Raw genomic sequence first — 13646 nt, 5'->3', positions numbered from 1 at the left:
CCGATCCGACGACATTCGCCTCGAGATCGTTTATCCTGGGTAAAACATACTCCTTGGACACGTGGAATGTTCGAACAATTCCTCTTGCAGTTTTAAAACGAACGACAGCAATAATTTACACACACGTACACTTTGTCGTCTTTCGTTTCTCAAGTTTTTGATGGTAGATACAGCACGGATGTATCTCCATGTATACGTTCCGTCACTTTTGTACCTCTTCGAACGACACTTTTCACGAACACCTCGTATCTTAAAGTACGGGTCAAGGTATTTTCACACAGTTTGAACTCACGATGAAAAAGCGTCACCGGGAAATTGGTGCATTCGTCGATCGACCATCGATAGCGTTCCACCGCGAATGAAATCGAGCACGGGTTTTCGAGCTCGTGGCTCTCACCAAGCTCCACCTTCGTCAGCCTATCTCGCGAACTGGCTGGTCGAGTCGCAGCGATGCGCATTCATTAATATGATAATCATCCAATACGTATACGATGCCTCTCGACGATCATCGTTTTCGTTGTCTTCATCATCGTCCTCGTCGTAGACCGCGCGTTTATACGGCGAAAGACCATCGTAAACTTGTCGATGCACGATCGATAAACGAGATCACCGGTGACGTTTGTGATCGACGTTCGATGAATATCGCGGCGGGCAAAGAGTTTACGGGACGCGATTATCGAGAGCGCGTATCGGAAGAGTATCGCGGGCTTGCCCCGGTGCAGCGTCGATCGGATCGAGAAGCGGACGACAACGCGTTTCCCGCGGTCTGCGGCGCACGCACGATACGCGCCTCTCTTCTTCGAACAACGAAGAGAACGAAAACACAGAGCGGTGTATATATTTCCTTGTATTTCCCTTTTTCCTCGTCCACCGTTCGTCGAGATCGGACGAGAGTCGCGTTTTCTTCCTTCTCTTCACCGTCACTTCTCCGTGTCCCGATACGTTTTCACGTATCTCCGCTTATTTCGTTATCGTGCCTCCGCCTTCACCGCCGCCTCCTGCGTCTTTCTCATCCTCCAGCTTCTTCTCCTCCTCCACAAGCCTCCACCGTCACCACCGCCACCACCACCACTACCACCTCACCTCCACCACTTTCGTCCTCTGTCTCTTCTTCTTCCACCTCCAGGTTTCTTCACCCTTCTCCGCTCAAAGCGAGACTCACCTCACTACCTTCTACGCCTTCGCGTACTTCTTCCTCCCGCTTCTTATCCTTCTCTCTGTATCCTGCTATCTTAAGTAATTTTCTCCAACTAATTACCACCGAACGATTCTCCACCGCCACCTTCACCTTCCACCGGAAGGTCACCGCCTTTCGCACTCCTCCGCTCGATCCTTCTCGACCTTTTGCTCTCGCAACGACCTTTTCCTCCTAAATGTACTTAGGACCGCCGTACACCGGTGTACAATCGCGTACACAGCGCACCGACTAATTTTCGGGACGAACTTTCCGGTTCGGTGTCTTGTATTGGACTGTGCAGAAGTGGCACCTTCCAGTTTCTGAACTTACATCTTGTCAGGTAAGTGTGAGCTTTACCCGTGTGTCCCCCGGTACACACGACAGAGACACGTTCAGCGTGTGCGTGTGCGTGACGCGCGCGCGCTCACACACGGCAGCGCTGCGTGTGCCGGGGCCCGCCTCTATCCCTACCACGTACTTCGCGTTGATCCTTCTGTCTCTTTCTTGCTAGCGGAACGACGATCGCCGCCATACGTGTTTGATAGCGGCACTCTCTCGTCGGTCCCCGAGCCAGCGGGTCTCGTGTATACGCTCTTACACGCGTCCTACCTGCACGCACACATTCTACGCACGCGTCTACGGATTTTACCCCCGTGTGCCGACCGTACACCACTGGTAGTCTTCGTTCACTCGCGTACACGCGTCTCTCTCCTTCTCCCACTTCTGTCTCGCTCCCTCTCGCTTTTCTCCCTTCTTCTTCAACCAGTGAGAAACCTAGGACTCCCTCTTCCTTCGTTCTATATGCCTCTTACCACCTCTTTCTCTAGGTGCGTAAGTGCGTGACTCCGGTTGTTGCGGGGACGTTTAACGTGTCGCGATTGCGTCCTATCCCCCCACCTGGCGAGCTTCAGTTTCCATACGTACGGTAGCAGGAAGACGGAGAAATAAGAGGAAGGAGGCGAGAGAAGGGAGGACAAGGTGGGGGTAGTTTATACAGCAGGGAGGAAAGGGTGATTCTTTCATTAGGCTCTTCCGGGGGTGAGCTTCGAGGACGTCGGGTACCGGCCACTGGATCGCCACGTTGTGTTTCTGGTTTCACGATGATAGCATTCCTCGGTGTGACTGACCGATATTTTCTGTTGTTGTTGTTTGTCCCTGATCGGCGAATGCGTTTCGTGCCGTAGATTGTTGGAAATGGGATTTAGCGAGGGATCTTTTGGTGATTGAAGGAGTGACGGTACCTTTAGATTTTGAAACAGTCGTGGATGTAGTTGGATTCTGTTAGGAGAATCCGCGTGCCTCGTGGAGGCGAGAAGTAAAACGTAAGATACGTTTTATCACGAGACATGTTATTACGTAAAGGTTCGTTTGCATGTACGCGAAGGGTCGATACCCTTAACCAAGAGACAGTTCTCTTCTAAGCACTCGTAAAGTATTCAAAATTTTACGAAACATATATTTACGTTTTACTTTATTTCACCATTGAAAGTTACCGCTCGAAGATCTATATTAGTTTTTGGAATAATCATTGAAAATGTAACGCTTATCTATGAAACATTTCCATAAAGCCGATCTTTCACCGACAATCGGATTTTTCTCAAAGGTAGCAGCACGATGTTCGATGCTGTGCACGACGGCACAGTGGAATATCGGATCTTAGGAAACAGCCTGGACGAGTGAAAGGAGTTAGAAAAAGACGCGTAACACACGTGGCTGGGCGCCATCGGCGTTAACTATATATTGGCCTATGATTAAATACCACGAAACACGTCGGTGTCTGCAAAACCGAGCGAACGTTAGATTTTATCGAAACGATCCGCTAATCGAGTGGCGCTATAGAACGGGTATGACCTTCCGTATGCGCACTGCTGGTGGAACGAGTTAAGAGATCAGACACGTAGATCCTCGTCTTCTGCTACGAATAATTCAGCAGAACAACCTCGGGCGTGGAAAAGCAACGATCTCCATTACCCCCGATCTTTTTTCCTCGATGGAAACTCGAGTCGAAAGTTTCGCGCTCTGCAATGTCACCGCTAACTATCTCGATCATCTCGGTTCGGTCAAAGACCCAATGCGTGTGAAATCTGGGCGGATCCTCGTTCTTCTAGGACGTTTTACGACCAAAGAGATACCGACGATTCGAACAGTTTTCGATAATCTTGGTTTGAAGTTGTGTTTCATCGGTTAAAAGCAATTACAATACTCGTGTTTGTTTAACGTTGACCTGTAATAATTGATACGTAGTACGAGCATGATATTTTCACGAGAAATATGCAACGATATTACGAGGCGAGGAGTTAAGTTCAGGGATCAAAGTTTAGGATTCTAGAACCAAAAAAAAAAAACTCGAAGAATATTTGAAAATTTCGTAGATATTGATTTTCCCTGAGTATCGTACGCCATTCGAAATTTGGTCGAAACTAACAGTACCTGCGAAATGTTTAAGCGTATTTTTCGAAAGAACGCCATCCAGGTTTCGATTCAATGTCGCCCAAAGTATATGCCTTGCAAAAGTCTCAACTTCGATAATTCTGCGATACCCAGTTTCGAAAGTGCTCAATCATCGATTAAAAAAACCAAGAATCCAACTGTATCTAATCGAGAAGATTGACGACAAAAGTCCAAGAAGAAGATATCACAGCGAGCGACTACGAAACCTAAATCTCTGTTCCATCTATCGAACCTTTCCACCGAAGAATGTTACGAGTTTGCGCGAGAAAATTGAAGATAGAAGTCCAGATAAAAAAAAAAGAAAAGAAAAGAATGTCACAGTGTAACGTTGCTGCTAATTACAGAACCTAAATGTCTACCCCTAAATGCCTATCGAACCTTTCCATCGAAGAATGCGAGGAGTTGACGCGAGCGAACGTCGCGGCATCCGACGAATCCGTTCGAATTTAATGAAAACGCTTTCATCGGGGCTCTATGTCACCCAGAGCACGCCCGTAATGATTGAATTCGCCCGTTTCAGCAGAACCTCGGGCGTGGAAAACGCGGATCTCCGCTTCTTGCGAGCTTCGGCCTTTTTTTCCTCTCCTCTCCTCTCCTCTTGTCGTTCTATGTCCCTCTCTGTCTCTCCACCACGCCTTCGAAACGCGTTAGACTTCGAGTTTCACCTCTTCGCCGGAGCTGTGCACACCTAGGCTATTTTAACGAAGCCGTGGTGCACGCGGTTCGCAAATAAGAGATAGTTTCACGACCGGCTCGTCGCTCGACGACCATTTTTCCATGCTTGTCGATCCGCGTTTACGCCCATAACAGATGCGGTCCTCGTAGCCGATCTCATAGCTATAACGAGGCTACTGCCGATCCAGAGCACCGACATGGGCTCTTCCGACCGGCCCGGGAGAGAAAAGGGAAACACAGCGCGGCGAAGAGAAGTCGGAAGGCCGAGGGGAAAAAAACCGGTGAAGAGCGTTAGGTACTGTTGATCGAGTAAAATCTTGACCTGTTCGAACCAGTTTCGTTAATGATCCGGTGACACTGTATTTATTAGCCGACTCTCGTCTCTGTTTTGTGAGCGAAATTTTTCAAATGGAGAGCAAAGGACGGCGTTATTTTCGTATTATTTTTTAATTTTATTATACAGTAATTATACAGTAATACAGAAAGTATTTCCACGTACCGTTGTATTTAGCACTTTATAAGTTACACGCGCGATCGACTTGATTCGTTTATTCTTAGCGTGAATTTTTAGTACGATTCAAAGACCAAAATCTTGAATACAGACACGTGTCTAGAGAGTAGGATTTTATCGAGCAATAACGAATTTTATTTATCGTTCTTCTCCGGTATCGACTCTTACTTATCGTGATTTAGAATCATTGTTATTATTGATTAAATTATACACGAAATGGTAGGCTCTTTGGCGTACTCAAACTTTGCTTCTTCCTGAATCAAACGATTCGAAGGTTTGGATTTCGAACCAGTGGATTTCGTAGGTAGAAAGTGGCGAGTGACACCTCGTAAATTACGTATAAATCTATCGATGTCGATCAGGTTTCGTTAACGAACCCAACGACACTTCCTGCATTAGTTAACATCGTTGACTTGTCGTATAAAATTCTACTCGTCTTAAGTTCGACTTCGCCATGGTAATTACATCGGAGACATTTCCACGGTATCGTTACGTCTAATGAAACCTCAGCCGCTTAACACTTAGATTCGGATCGATAGGTTATTTTTATCGTTCCACGATGCGTTCGTGTGTCTATGGAATAAAGATAGGAAAATTAAATGCCAAAGTATAGACGGCATATCGAGCACGTTAAAGTTTTATTTCCTGATCGTGCTTGGCGAAAGTGGTCGTGTAGTTTCCCCGTTAGCGACGAATTATTTGATGTTGATTCAGCGGTCGTAAGTAGTAAGCGCCTGTTACTGGTCAGACGTATCGCGAAACGCCGCTATCGTCAAGTCTTATTAGAATATATTACGATCCATTAGGGAATCAATTAAAAAAAACTTCTTACAATATTCTTATCTAAATATTCTCTGAAAGTACACGTACGGCGGGCATTAGAACGTTCAATTTAGAATTTTTTAGACAGCTTTCTTGCAACTCGTCAAACATAAATTTTAACCGTACGTTTCTTTAATCGAACGCTTTATTGCCTCTAAATATCACTTTCTCTTTGTCCTTCTCATTATCCTATAACATTCCGAAAGTTTTTTTTGTGAACTTAATATACTTTTCCATTGCTTTCCACGTTGAAGAATTTCTGACTACTAGATACCATTCTTTTGCCTGAGCATCTCATATTGTTCTATAACGAGTACGTTTGTGTAACTTGTGAATTTTCCAAGAGTATATCGTATCTGTTCCACGCTACATATCACAAGTCATAATGTGTTACATTACCATAAAATAATTTCAGGCGTTGGCAGCAAAAATACTGTGCGCGATATCAATCTCGAAAGAGTTTAGAAATCCAGTAACGCGAAATTCCTCTCGATAGAAATCATCGGCAATCTTGATCGGAAATCGCATCGAACGACGCTATCGGGTATTTTCTCTCGCTCGAATTACCTTTCCACTTATACAATCGTGTGACGCTTTACGAAGGTTCCCGCGAAGCTTCTTCACGACGAGTTGAGCGAGCAAGAGATCGAGGTAGAAAGGCGGGGCGGTTTAGTCGAACGAACACACAAGAGACGGAACAGGGATTACACGCGTCGCGGTTGAAGCGCTTCGGACGATTTATCGGCTCTCCTTTCGAATTCTTGCCGCGCTTCATAAAAACGACGTCGCACGTTATGTCCGTGCGACGCGGCCAGCCCGCGTATAACCGTGAATTGTCGTTACGTTTGTCATTGTCGTTGTAAATAAAAGGGCCTGGCCGGCAATCGTATCTGACCAGGGACCGCGGCGAGAAAGAGAGATCTACCGCAGATATTCTCGAGTAAACGAGTATCCCCTCGCGTACGCAGCGACAGTAATGTCAAACCATGCTCTTTTATTGCTCACCAGTTTCTTCCACCTCTCATTCTCTCTCTCTCTCTCTTTCTTATTTGGTTTCGTTATTTAGACATTTAAAATTACTCAATTCGCTTCCCTTAGACATTTAAGATCAATTAATTTTCTTCCTCTGGACATTTAAAATTATTTAATTTTCTTTCTTTAGCTTTTAAAAATTATTTTGCTTGTCTGCCTCGGCTATTTACACTCGTACAATAATCGTACGTTCGCTTTAACGTCATTTAATTTTCTCCCCTTTGATCTGATTCCTCCTCTGCTGGTTTTGATCGAAAACCCTCGCGTCCTTCCTCGTATAATTTCTTTCTCTTCCAAAGTAGCGCGCGTCTTCGTAGTGACGTGAGTTCGAATTTCTTGCGCGGGGATGGGAGGAAGTTTAGTTTGAAACGTGGCTCGAATTTAAATGGTCGCGCTTAGTCGGTCTCTTCTTTTCGGGACAGATCGAGATAAAATGAAGTTTTCACCGGAATCTTGGATGAACGAGTTTGAAAGAAGAAATGGTTGAAGGGTGGATTCTATTTTTAATTCTGTTGAATTTCCTAGTCTGGTTAGTTGATATTTTGAGTGCATGTACGTACATGTATACTATTTAAATAATACAAATCTGATCAAAGTATAAGAAGCAGAAGCATAGGAAATGTAAGTAAGCAAATAAATTTGAGATATAAAGAAAGATGTCAAATATCGATCAACAAAACTTTAGATACTTACTAGATTTAGAACAATGATAAACTGATTTACGTACGCGAGATAAAGCTGTTTGAAATTTGTCAATTGTCAATATCATTGTCTATGTCAATCTATTATATCGATCGTAAGATGTTTTGATAATGTTACAAGAAACGTAGCATAATAAATACATCATATAAAATTGTGCCTATTATCACTGTCGTTATCGCTTATTTATTATAAAATTAACGCACGTAATAGAACACATTTTGATATATCCTTATATAAATCTCGTACAAGGAACAGATCTCTAAATCCTCCTGAAAAGCCAAACAACTTTTTCCTGTCAATAGAAATTAATATTTGCACGTTATCGTCACGTACCCTTATAATAATTTATACCGAACTGCGTTGCATAATCTTTTCTAATTACCATGTTCCATTCCGATACTAAATACGCTCGCAAAGGTCTGTCCACTTCCATTAAAATGTTTCTTGCAAGCTAATTGCGGAAAACTTCTTCTAAACCTTTCGTGGACTCGCTTCGAAAATCCGGAAAACATTAATACATTAAATAGTCCGTGTCGTATACATGTTTGCGTTCTTAATTTCCACGTATGTCCAACGTACAAAATGGTCGAACTAACTGAGAAGGAAAAAAAATAAACCAAAAAAAAAAAAAAAAAAAAATGGAAATGGGAAGACAAAAAGAACCACATCATCCAAGAGAAATGTACCGTGAATTAATTATATCGTGTTGCGCAACATGCGCCACCGATCGAATTTCGACGGACGGTCGTGTGAAATTGCGTAATTTTTCGCGAGACGTGTCGTTTTCCGGCCGAATGCTCCGCAGAAATTAATCTGAAAAGCGGAACACTTTCGAAGCCAACCATTGGAAAACGAAAATTATTTAGCAGATTTTTCTCAGGGTCCTGTCTACAGCTGGAACAGCCAAAGCTTTGCGTACCGATTTGTTAGGACAGTAACGCTAATTCTCCTCGGATATTTTTCTTTTACAAGTAATTGCGTTCATACACGTTTCAGGGAACGATTTTGTAATAGAAAGCTACGAGTAGAAAATTACTTTACTATTTACCAATGAACAAACTCTTCGTCTTTTAAAATTTGACTTCTTTTTGTTTGCTTACGATCTTTAATAAAAGAACATGTATGCGTATTCCTTATCGCTAAAGAGGCGATTGTCAAAAGAGTTTTATGATCGCGTGAGAGAATCTAGACTCGTCAATTGTTCGTTTTTTATTTTTTTGTTTTTTTTACCTATAGGTTTTTTACCTATCTTTTATCTAATTTTACCTATCTTCGTGCCTCGTTCATGGCTGCCAATATATTTTTGTTTGATAATGACAGAACCAATTTCAACCACGGGGCATCACCCTGTGGAAAAATGTTAAATTTCACATGTCGACTCTGTCATTCCCCGCGTCAACTCGGTTCGTAAGGTGGATTCCGCGGGTCAATCGAACCGATCTGCTCGACGTGTCGAGATTTCTCGTTCGCTACGAAATACGTGTAGTAAACGAGCGAGGTCGGCGTTTTCCGCTCTCACTACCGGCACCTGAAATCAAACGAGACTATTCGGTTACCCGGTGTGGCAACATTTCACGCGGAACAAGCGACGTCTAACGCGTAGACACGATAAACCGATCGATCCTTTTTTTGCTTCTGCCCCACGCCCGACACCCACTAAGTCGTCCCGCGCAAAAACTCGAAATTATCTGCGATACACGCTCGGACATACAGCGTTCGAGATGTAACAGTCGATAAGAGGACACGAGTCCGTGAAAAATCGTAGAACGACCGGTAGCTGGAGCGTCGATAAACGATAAGCGTCGTTTCTGTTCGTGCTTTTATTTATTGTTTCACCGAAGATTGTTGCCGGACTTATCTGTTGTTCGAGATGAGCCTCGCGGTGAAGCTTTGTCCAATTTACCTGCATTCGAATTTTATTGTTATTCGAATACATTATTCGTAACTGTAGTTAATCGCATTCAAAGAATAAATTAGAATTTTCGTCAATTTTCTACATATTCTATCGTGGCAGTGATGTTTTTTGTACAAAGAGAAAACAGTGGTCCGAACCTTCGACAGAGAATACGTAAGTTTGAGCAACTTGAAATCTTTTTAATAGTATGAAACTTGTCATTTGTTCGACTCAAAAGGACAGCAGTTATCATTATTATAATAATAGAATGAATATTAATTAAAATAAATACAACGAACAAAAGAATGTACGTATGGAATATACACATATAACAATATAATTAATGCTGTAATCAACATTAAATTTCACATACGCGTATCTCCTTCCTGCATTATGCATGCACTTGAAATCAGGTTATTCAAGCTCTAACGTGAATCTTAGTAACGTGACCAATTCGAACGAGACATTAGATTCATGTTTCATAATTCATTTTCTCTACTTGCTACGCAACTAGTTGCCCGTCGTAGCCTGGTCAAAATGTATCTCACAGATCGACGGACGTAATTACTTCTGCAAGTCAAGCATTTTATTTAGGTTGATCGTTTCGTTTCGTCTTCCATGTCGGGTAGTTTTAGTTAACATGCTCGTGAGAAGTTGTACGATAATCGATGGAGTAATTGCCTGTTGAACAGAGCGGGGCTATGCGCACAGCTCGTCGTGAAACTGGCATACAAATCTTCTGCATGTAATACGGCCGCTGGTAATTCCAAGCAGATCGAAGAACAGCGAAACGAAGAGAGGCAGGGTAATTCTCGCTACAATAACATCGAATGGAATCGGCCGATGGAACTTTGAATTCCCAAGCGCGCCGTTCTAACTCGAGCATTCCCATGGATTTCCATCGGAAACGGCGCAGAATCTCTACTACCATAAAGCGTCTCAGAGACATCGGGCTGCTCGAATATCGACATAAATTGAAAACGAAACGTTGCAAACGAGCTCCGCGTTGCCTGGGATCCGCCCACGCGGTTCGATTCCCATAATCAACCGGTTGCTTATTAATCGATCCTCGGTGACTTCGCTGCGCCGTTTCGACGCCAGTAAAATCGAAATAGTATCGAACCTGGATCGGGTAAAACCAGCGTTTCAGGTTAATCGCGGTATACGCGACGCGTAATAGCGCGAAACACTCGGCTTCCTTGGGCTTAATCGACGATTCGAGCACGGAGGAAGCATGGAAAAGGCAAACGGGAGAGTTAGGCTGGGATAGCGCGCGCACAGATTTTAATGGGACCCGGCCATCGATGAGTGGCGAACATTAAAACGAATCAGCTCGCATGGAACGACCGAGATACCCATCGACGATCGCGTTTGCCCGCGTTGCAGCGAGATTCGCGACAGGAACCAGTCTGTAACTGCTCGCGATTACCCTCTTTCAGCTCGGCGACGAGTTAGCGGAATGGCTCTGCTAGCCGCGAAGAGGTGTGAATTTATTCGAACATCCTCTTCGCCGGTTCTATGTGACGCTGGTTGTACGATACTTGCACTTTAGGCTCCTTATTTTGATGGAAAGATACAGGTTGTGTGGTGTTTTCTTGATACGAGGTTTTCTTAATCTTTGCTGAAGTAGACCTTATTTCGCAGTAGTTTCATTATACGACATTTTCATTTCATTTTGAGAATATCACTCGGTGATATCTACGTGGCGATACGATATTTGTCCCTTAGGTTTCTTATTCTCATATGACAAAGACGAGATGCGTAACGCGTCGCAGATATAAATTAAAATTTTGTAGGGATAAGATATTGGATTGTATTTAGTTGGAGAAAGCTGGAGCGTAAGACGCTTCACAGATATAGATTCTGTTTCTTAGATTCCTCTTATGGTGTCCTTTTCAGGTTTCTTTCATCGTTCAACGGTTCTCAAGTATAATTTCTATGGTTTCGATACAGGAAAGAGAACCCCGTAGTGTTGCGTAGGCTGAACTTCGGTAAAAGTACTACCTAACGATATAGAAGCGATCGAGTCGTTACGAGATGCTTATATCAAAGCGTAGAAAGCGATGCAATTCTCAGCGGTAATTTATGTGACATTTTGACTACCGCGTACGCTTTGAACACATACTATATACTGACAAAATATTACATACCAGCGAACGATTAGATCTCTAATAATTCGCTAACTCAGGATAAAACCGATATAAAATCAGAGTAATGGATCACTGACCTCTTCCATCTAACCTAAAGCCACCAGGTAGCTGATGAAAACGCTCAAAACTAAAAGACGAAGGTTTACCGTGAATTACCTATCGCCAGTAAAATTACGTATAGGTGGCTATAACTCATAGAGCATGGCGACAACTCCACCATGTAAAATCTAATTTTATTCCATAATCGCTGCACGGTCGAGGGAGCATATCGAATCGCCTTCGATCCGTTTACCGCGACAATTAGTCGAGCTCATTAATAATCGTTATCGAAGCATACCGTCGGTTTTATTACGGTGTTTCCTGTGACACGGTGCTGGCCGGGTGTTCGAGTTTATCGTCAAACCAACGTATTTTCACCAACGACAAACTGGTCCCATGACCGTCTTATCGCCTCGAGAAGACTAGCATAACATCCGGAATTAATAGTAATACACGAAATATTTCGTGCTGCTTGTGTGCTTGGTACGAGAACGATGGCATATAAATATTACGTAATTACATTTACCCTCTGCTTCCCTGTTATCGCGTTATCGAGGCGAAGAGGAGAACTTTCCTGTGAACCAGTTGGTACCAGTGCGGCGGTCGACCGAACACGAGATAAATTTCACCCACGTATCGACGATGATATCGACTTATTCAACGTCCGCTACCTCGTATAAGTGATTTAGGACCGTATCGAAAATAGATTCGCGCGATCGAAACCGTGGCAATGCTAATTTATCGATCGCCGCAATAAATCTGCCAAAGGCAGCCGATCGCCTTTTAGACGCTGCTTATTAAATTGACGTCAGCCACTGCGTTTTCCACGCACGGAAGCTGCGTGCTCCTTGGATGCCGGATTAAGTTTATACCGTTGATATCGGTGGAATGTTATCTACTCCCGTGCATTGTAAAAGTCGAGCTTGTCTAAGGAGCTTTGGCTTGATACAAGTCGAATATAATGGATTGCGTAATTGAAATGTTAACGAGGCTTTCGCTCGGTTTTATTCTTCGATAGGGCAGTCGAGTTTTGTGCATGTTCGTGTCAGAGTCGAGATTATCTTACCTGGTATCTCGCGAAACGTGGATAAAAATATGAGAAGTCGCATGAAATAAGTTGGACTTACCAATCTGTAGCGTCGATAGTTTATCATACTCGTGGTATAACGTGTATTAAAGTGAATTACGAGAATCACGCTGTTTTCTAGAGTCTCTGAACAATATGTACGTTTACATGGCATCCTCGAAATATTTTAGATTTAGTTCAATATACATTTGTACGTGCGCATCTCGTATATTCACATGCAAGCATTTTTCCCACATAAATTTACTTCCTCGAATAAAACTCGTTCTTTTAAAATTAAATCGAGTTGATACAAAAAGTTATTAAAGTGACTATTGGTGTTCGATGATGACAAGAGAGAGCCTGTCGGAACATTAAAAAATTTCTCCGAATATCTGCGTACGAAAATTCGATTAATAATCATTACAGCTGAAAGACGAAGCTGGCGTTTAAATAAAAAAATACCTTGCATATTTCTCTAACTATCCGCTACTTAAATACTAATAATTACCATCTACAATTATAGCGTTACAAGTTAAAATATCAAAATAATATAGCCGCTACTTAAAATAATATCTCTGTCACCCTAAAAAGTTGCAGGTTCTCTATCAATCCCTGCTAAAAGCCTACCAGGATAGACATATTACTCCGAACTAAATACCAAGTGTCACACAAAATAGCAGCTTGCGATATGACCCACGATAAATCCGGCCGAACAAATCTTCCTTCCCTTCACATTCCACCGTCTAATCGATTCACGTCCACATCCTTGCCAAACGAACGATGGAACAATTATTTCGGTTGTATCGGGTAGGCGCGACAGAGACGAACGCTCGGGCTTAATTATCGCATGCCAGCGGATCACGGGGCCATTAAGGCGAATCTGTTCGCGGAATGGCGACGATCATTGCGGCTCGCTTACGATCTACGAACGGCGCGGATCGCGCCGAACATTAAACGCAGAATGTCCCCAGGGGAAAACGATCATTGTGCCCGGACGGTTATGCGATCAGGGCGGCGAACGCACGAGCCTTGGCTCGTTTGCGTCCAGCCAATTAAACGATCCCGCGACGATCGAGCGCGCACGCGCGATCATCCTGGCGTCTGTCGCGATCCGAAGTGATTTCATT

General features: G+C 43.4%; 2 protein-coding genes across 5 annotated transcripts in view; one reads left to right on the top strand and one right to left on the bottom strand.

The window, feature by feature from the left end:
• grh (grainy head) overlaps nt 1–13646 on the bottom strand; it is a 161794-nt gene that overhangs the window by 87556 nt on the left and 60592 nt on the right. The window lies entirely within an intron of this gene.
• Nucleotides 466–1495, top strand: LOC143303597 (uncharacterized; the record flags this gene model as incomplete). The annotated part of the gene is given in 4 exon segments (XM_076624459.1): nt 466–597; nt 641–1013; nt 1046–1079; nt 1081–1495. Coding segments are annotated over 4 exon segments (699 nt in total), but the record flags the coding sequence as incomplete, so codon positions are not given.

The sequence above is a fragment of the Bombus vancouverensis genome, chromosome 14 (assembly GCF_051014615.1).
Source record: "Bombus vancouverensis nearcticus chromosome 14, iyBomVanc1_principal, whole genome shotgun sequence".
NCBI classification, from domain to species: Eukaryota; Metazoa; Arthropoda; class Insecta; order Hymenoptera; family Apidae; genus Bombus; species Bombus vancouverensis.
The sequence above is the reverse complement of the archived record's forward strand: the minus strand, read 5'-3'. Positions and strand labels throughout refer to the sequence as shown.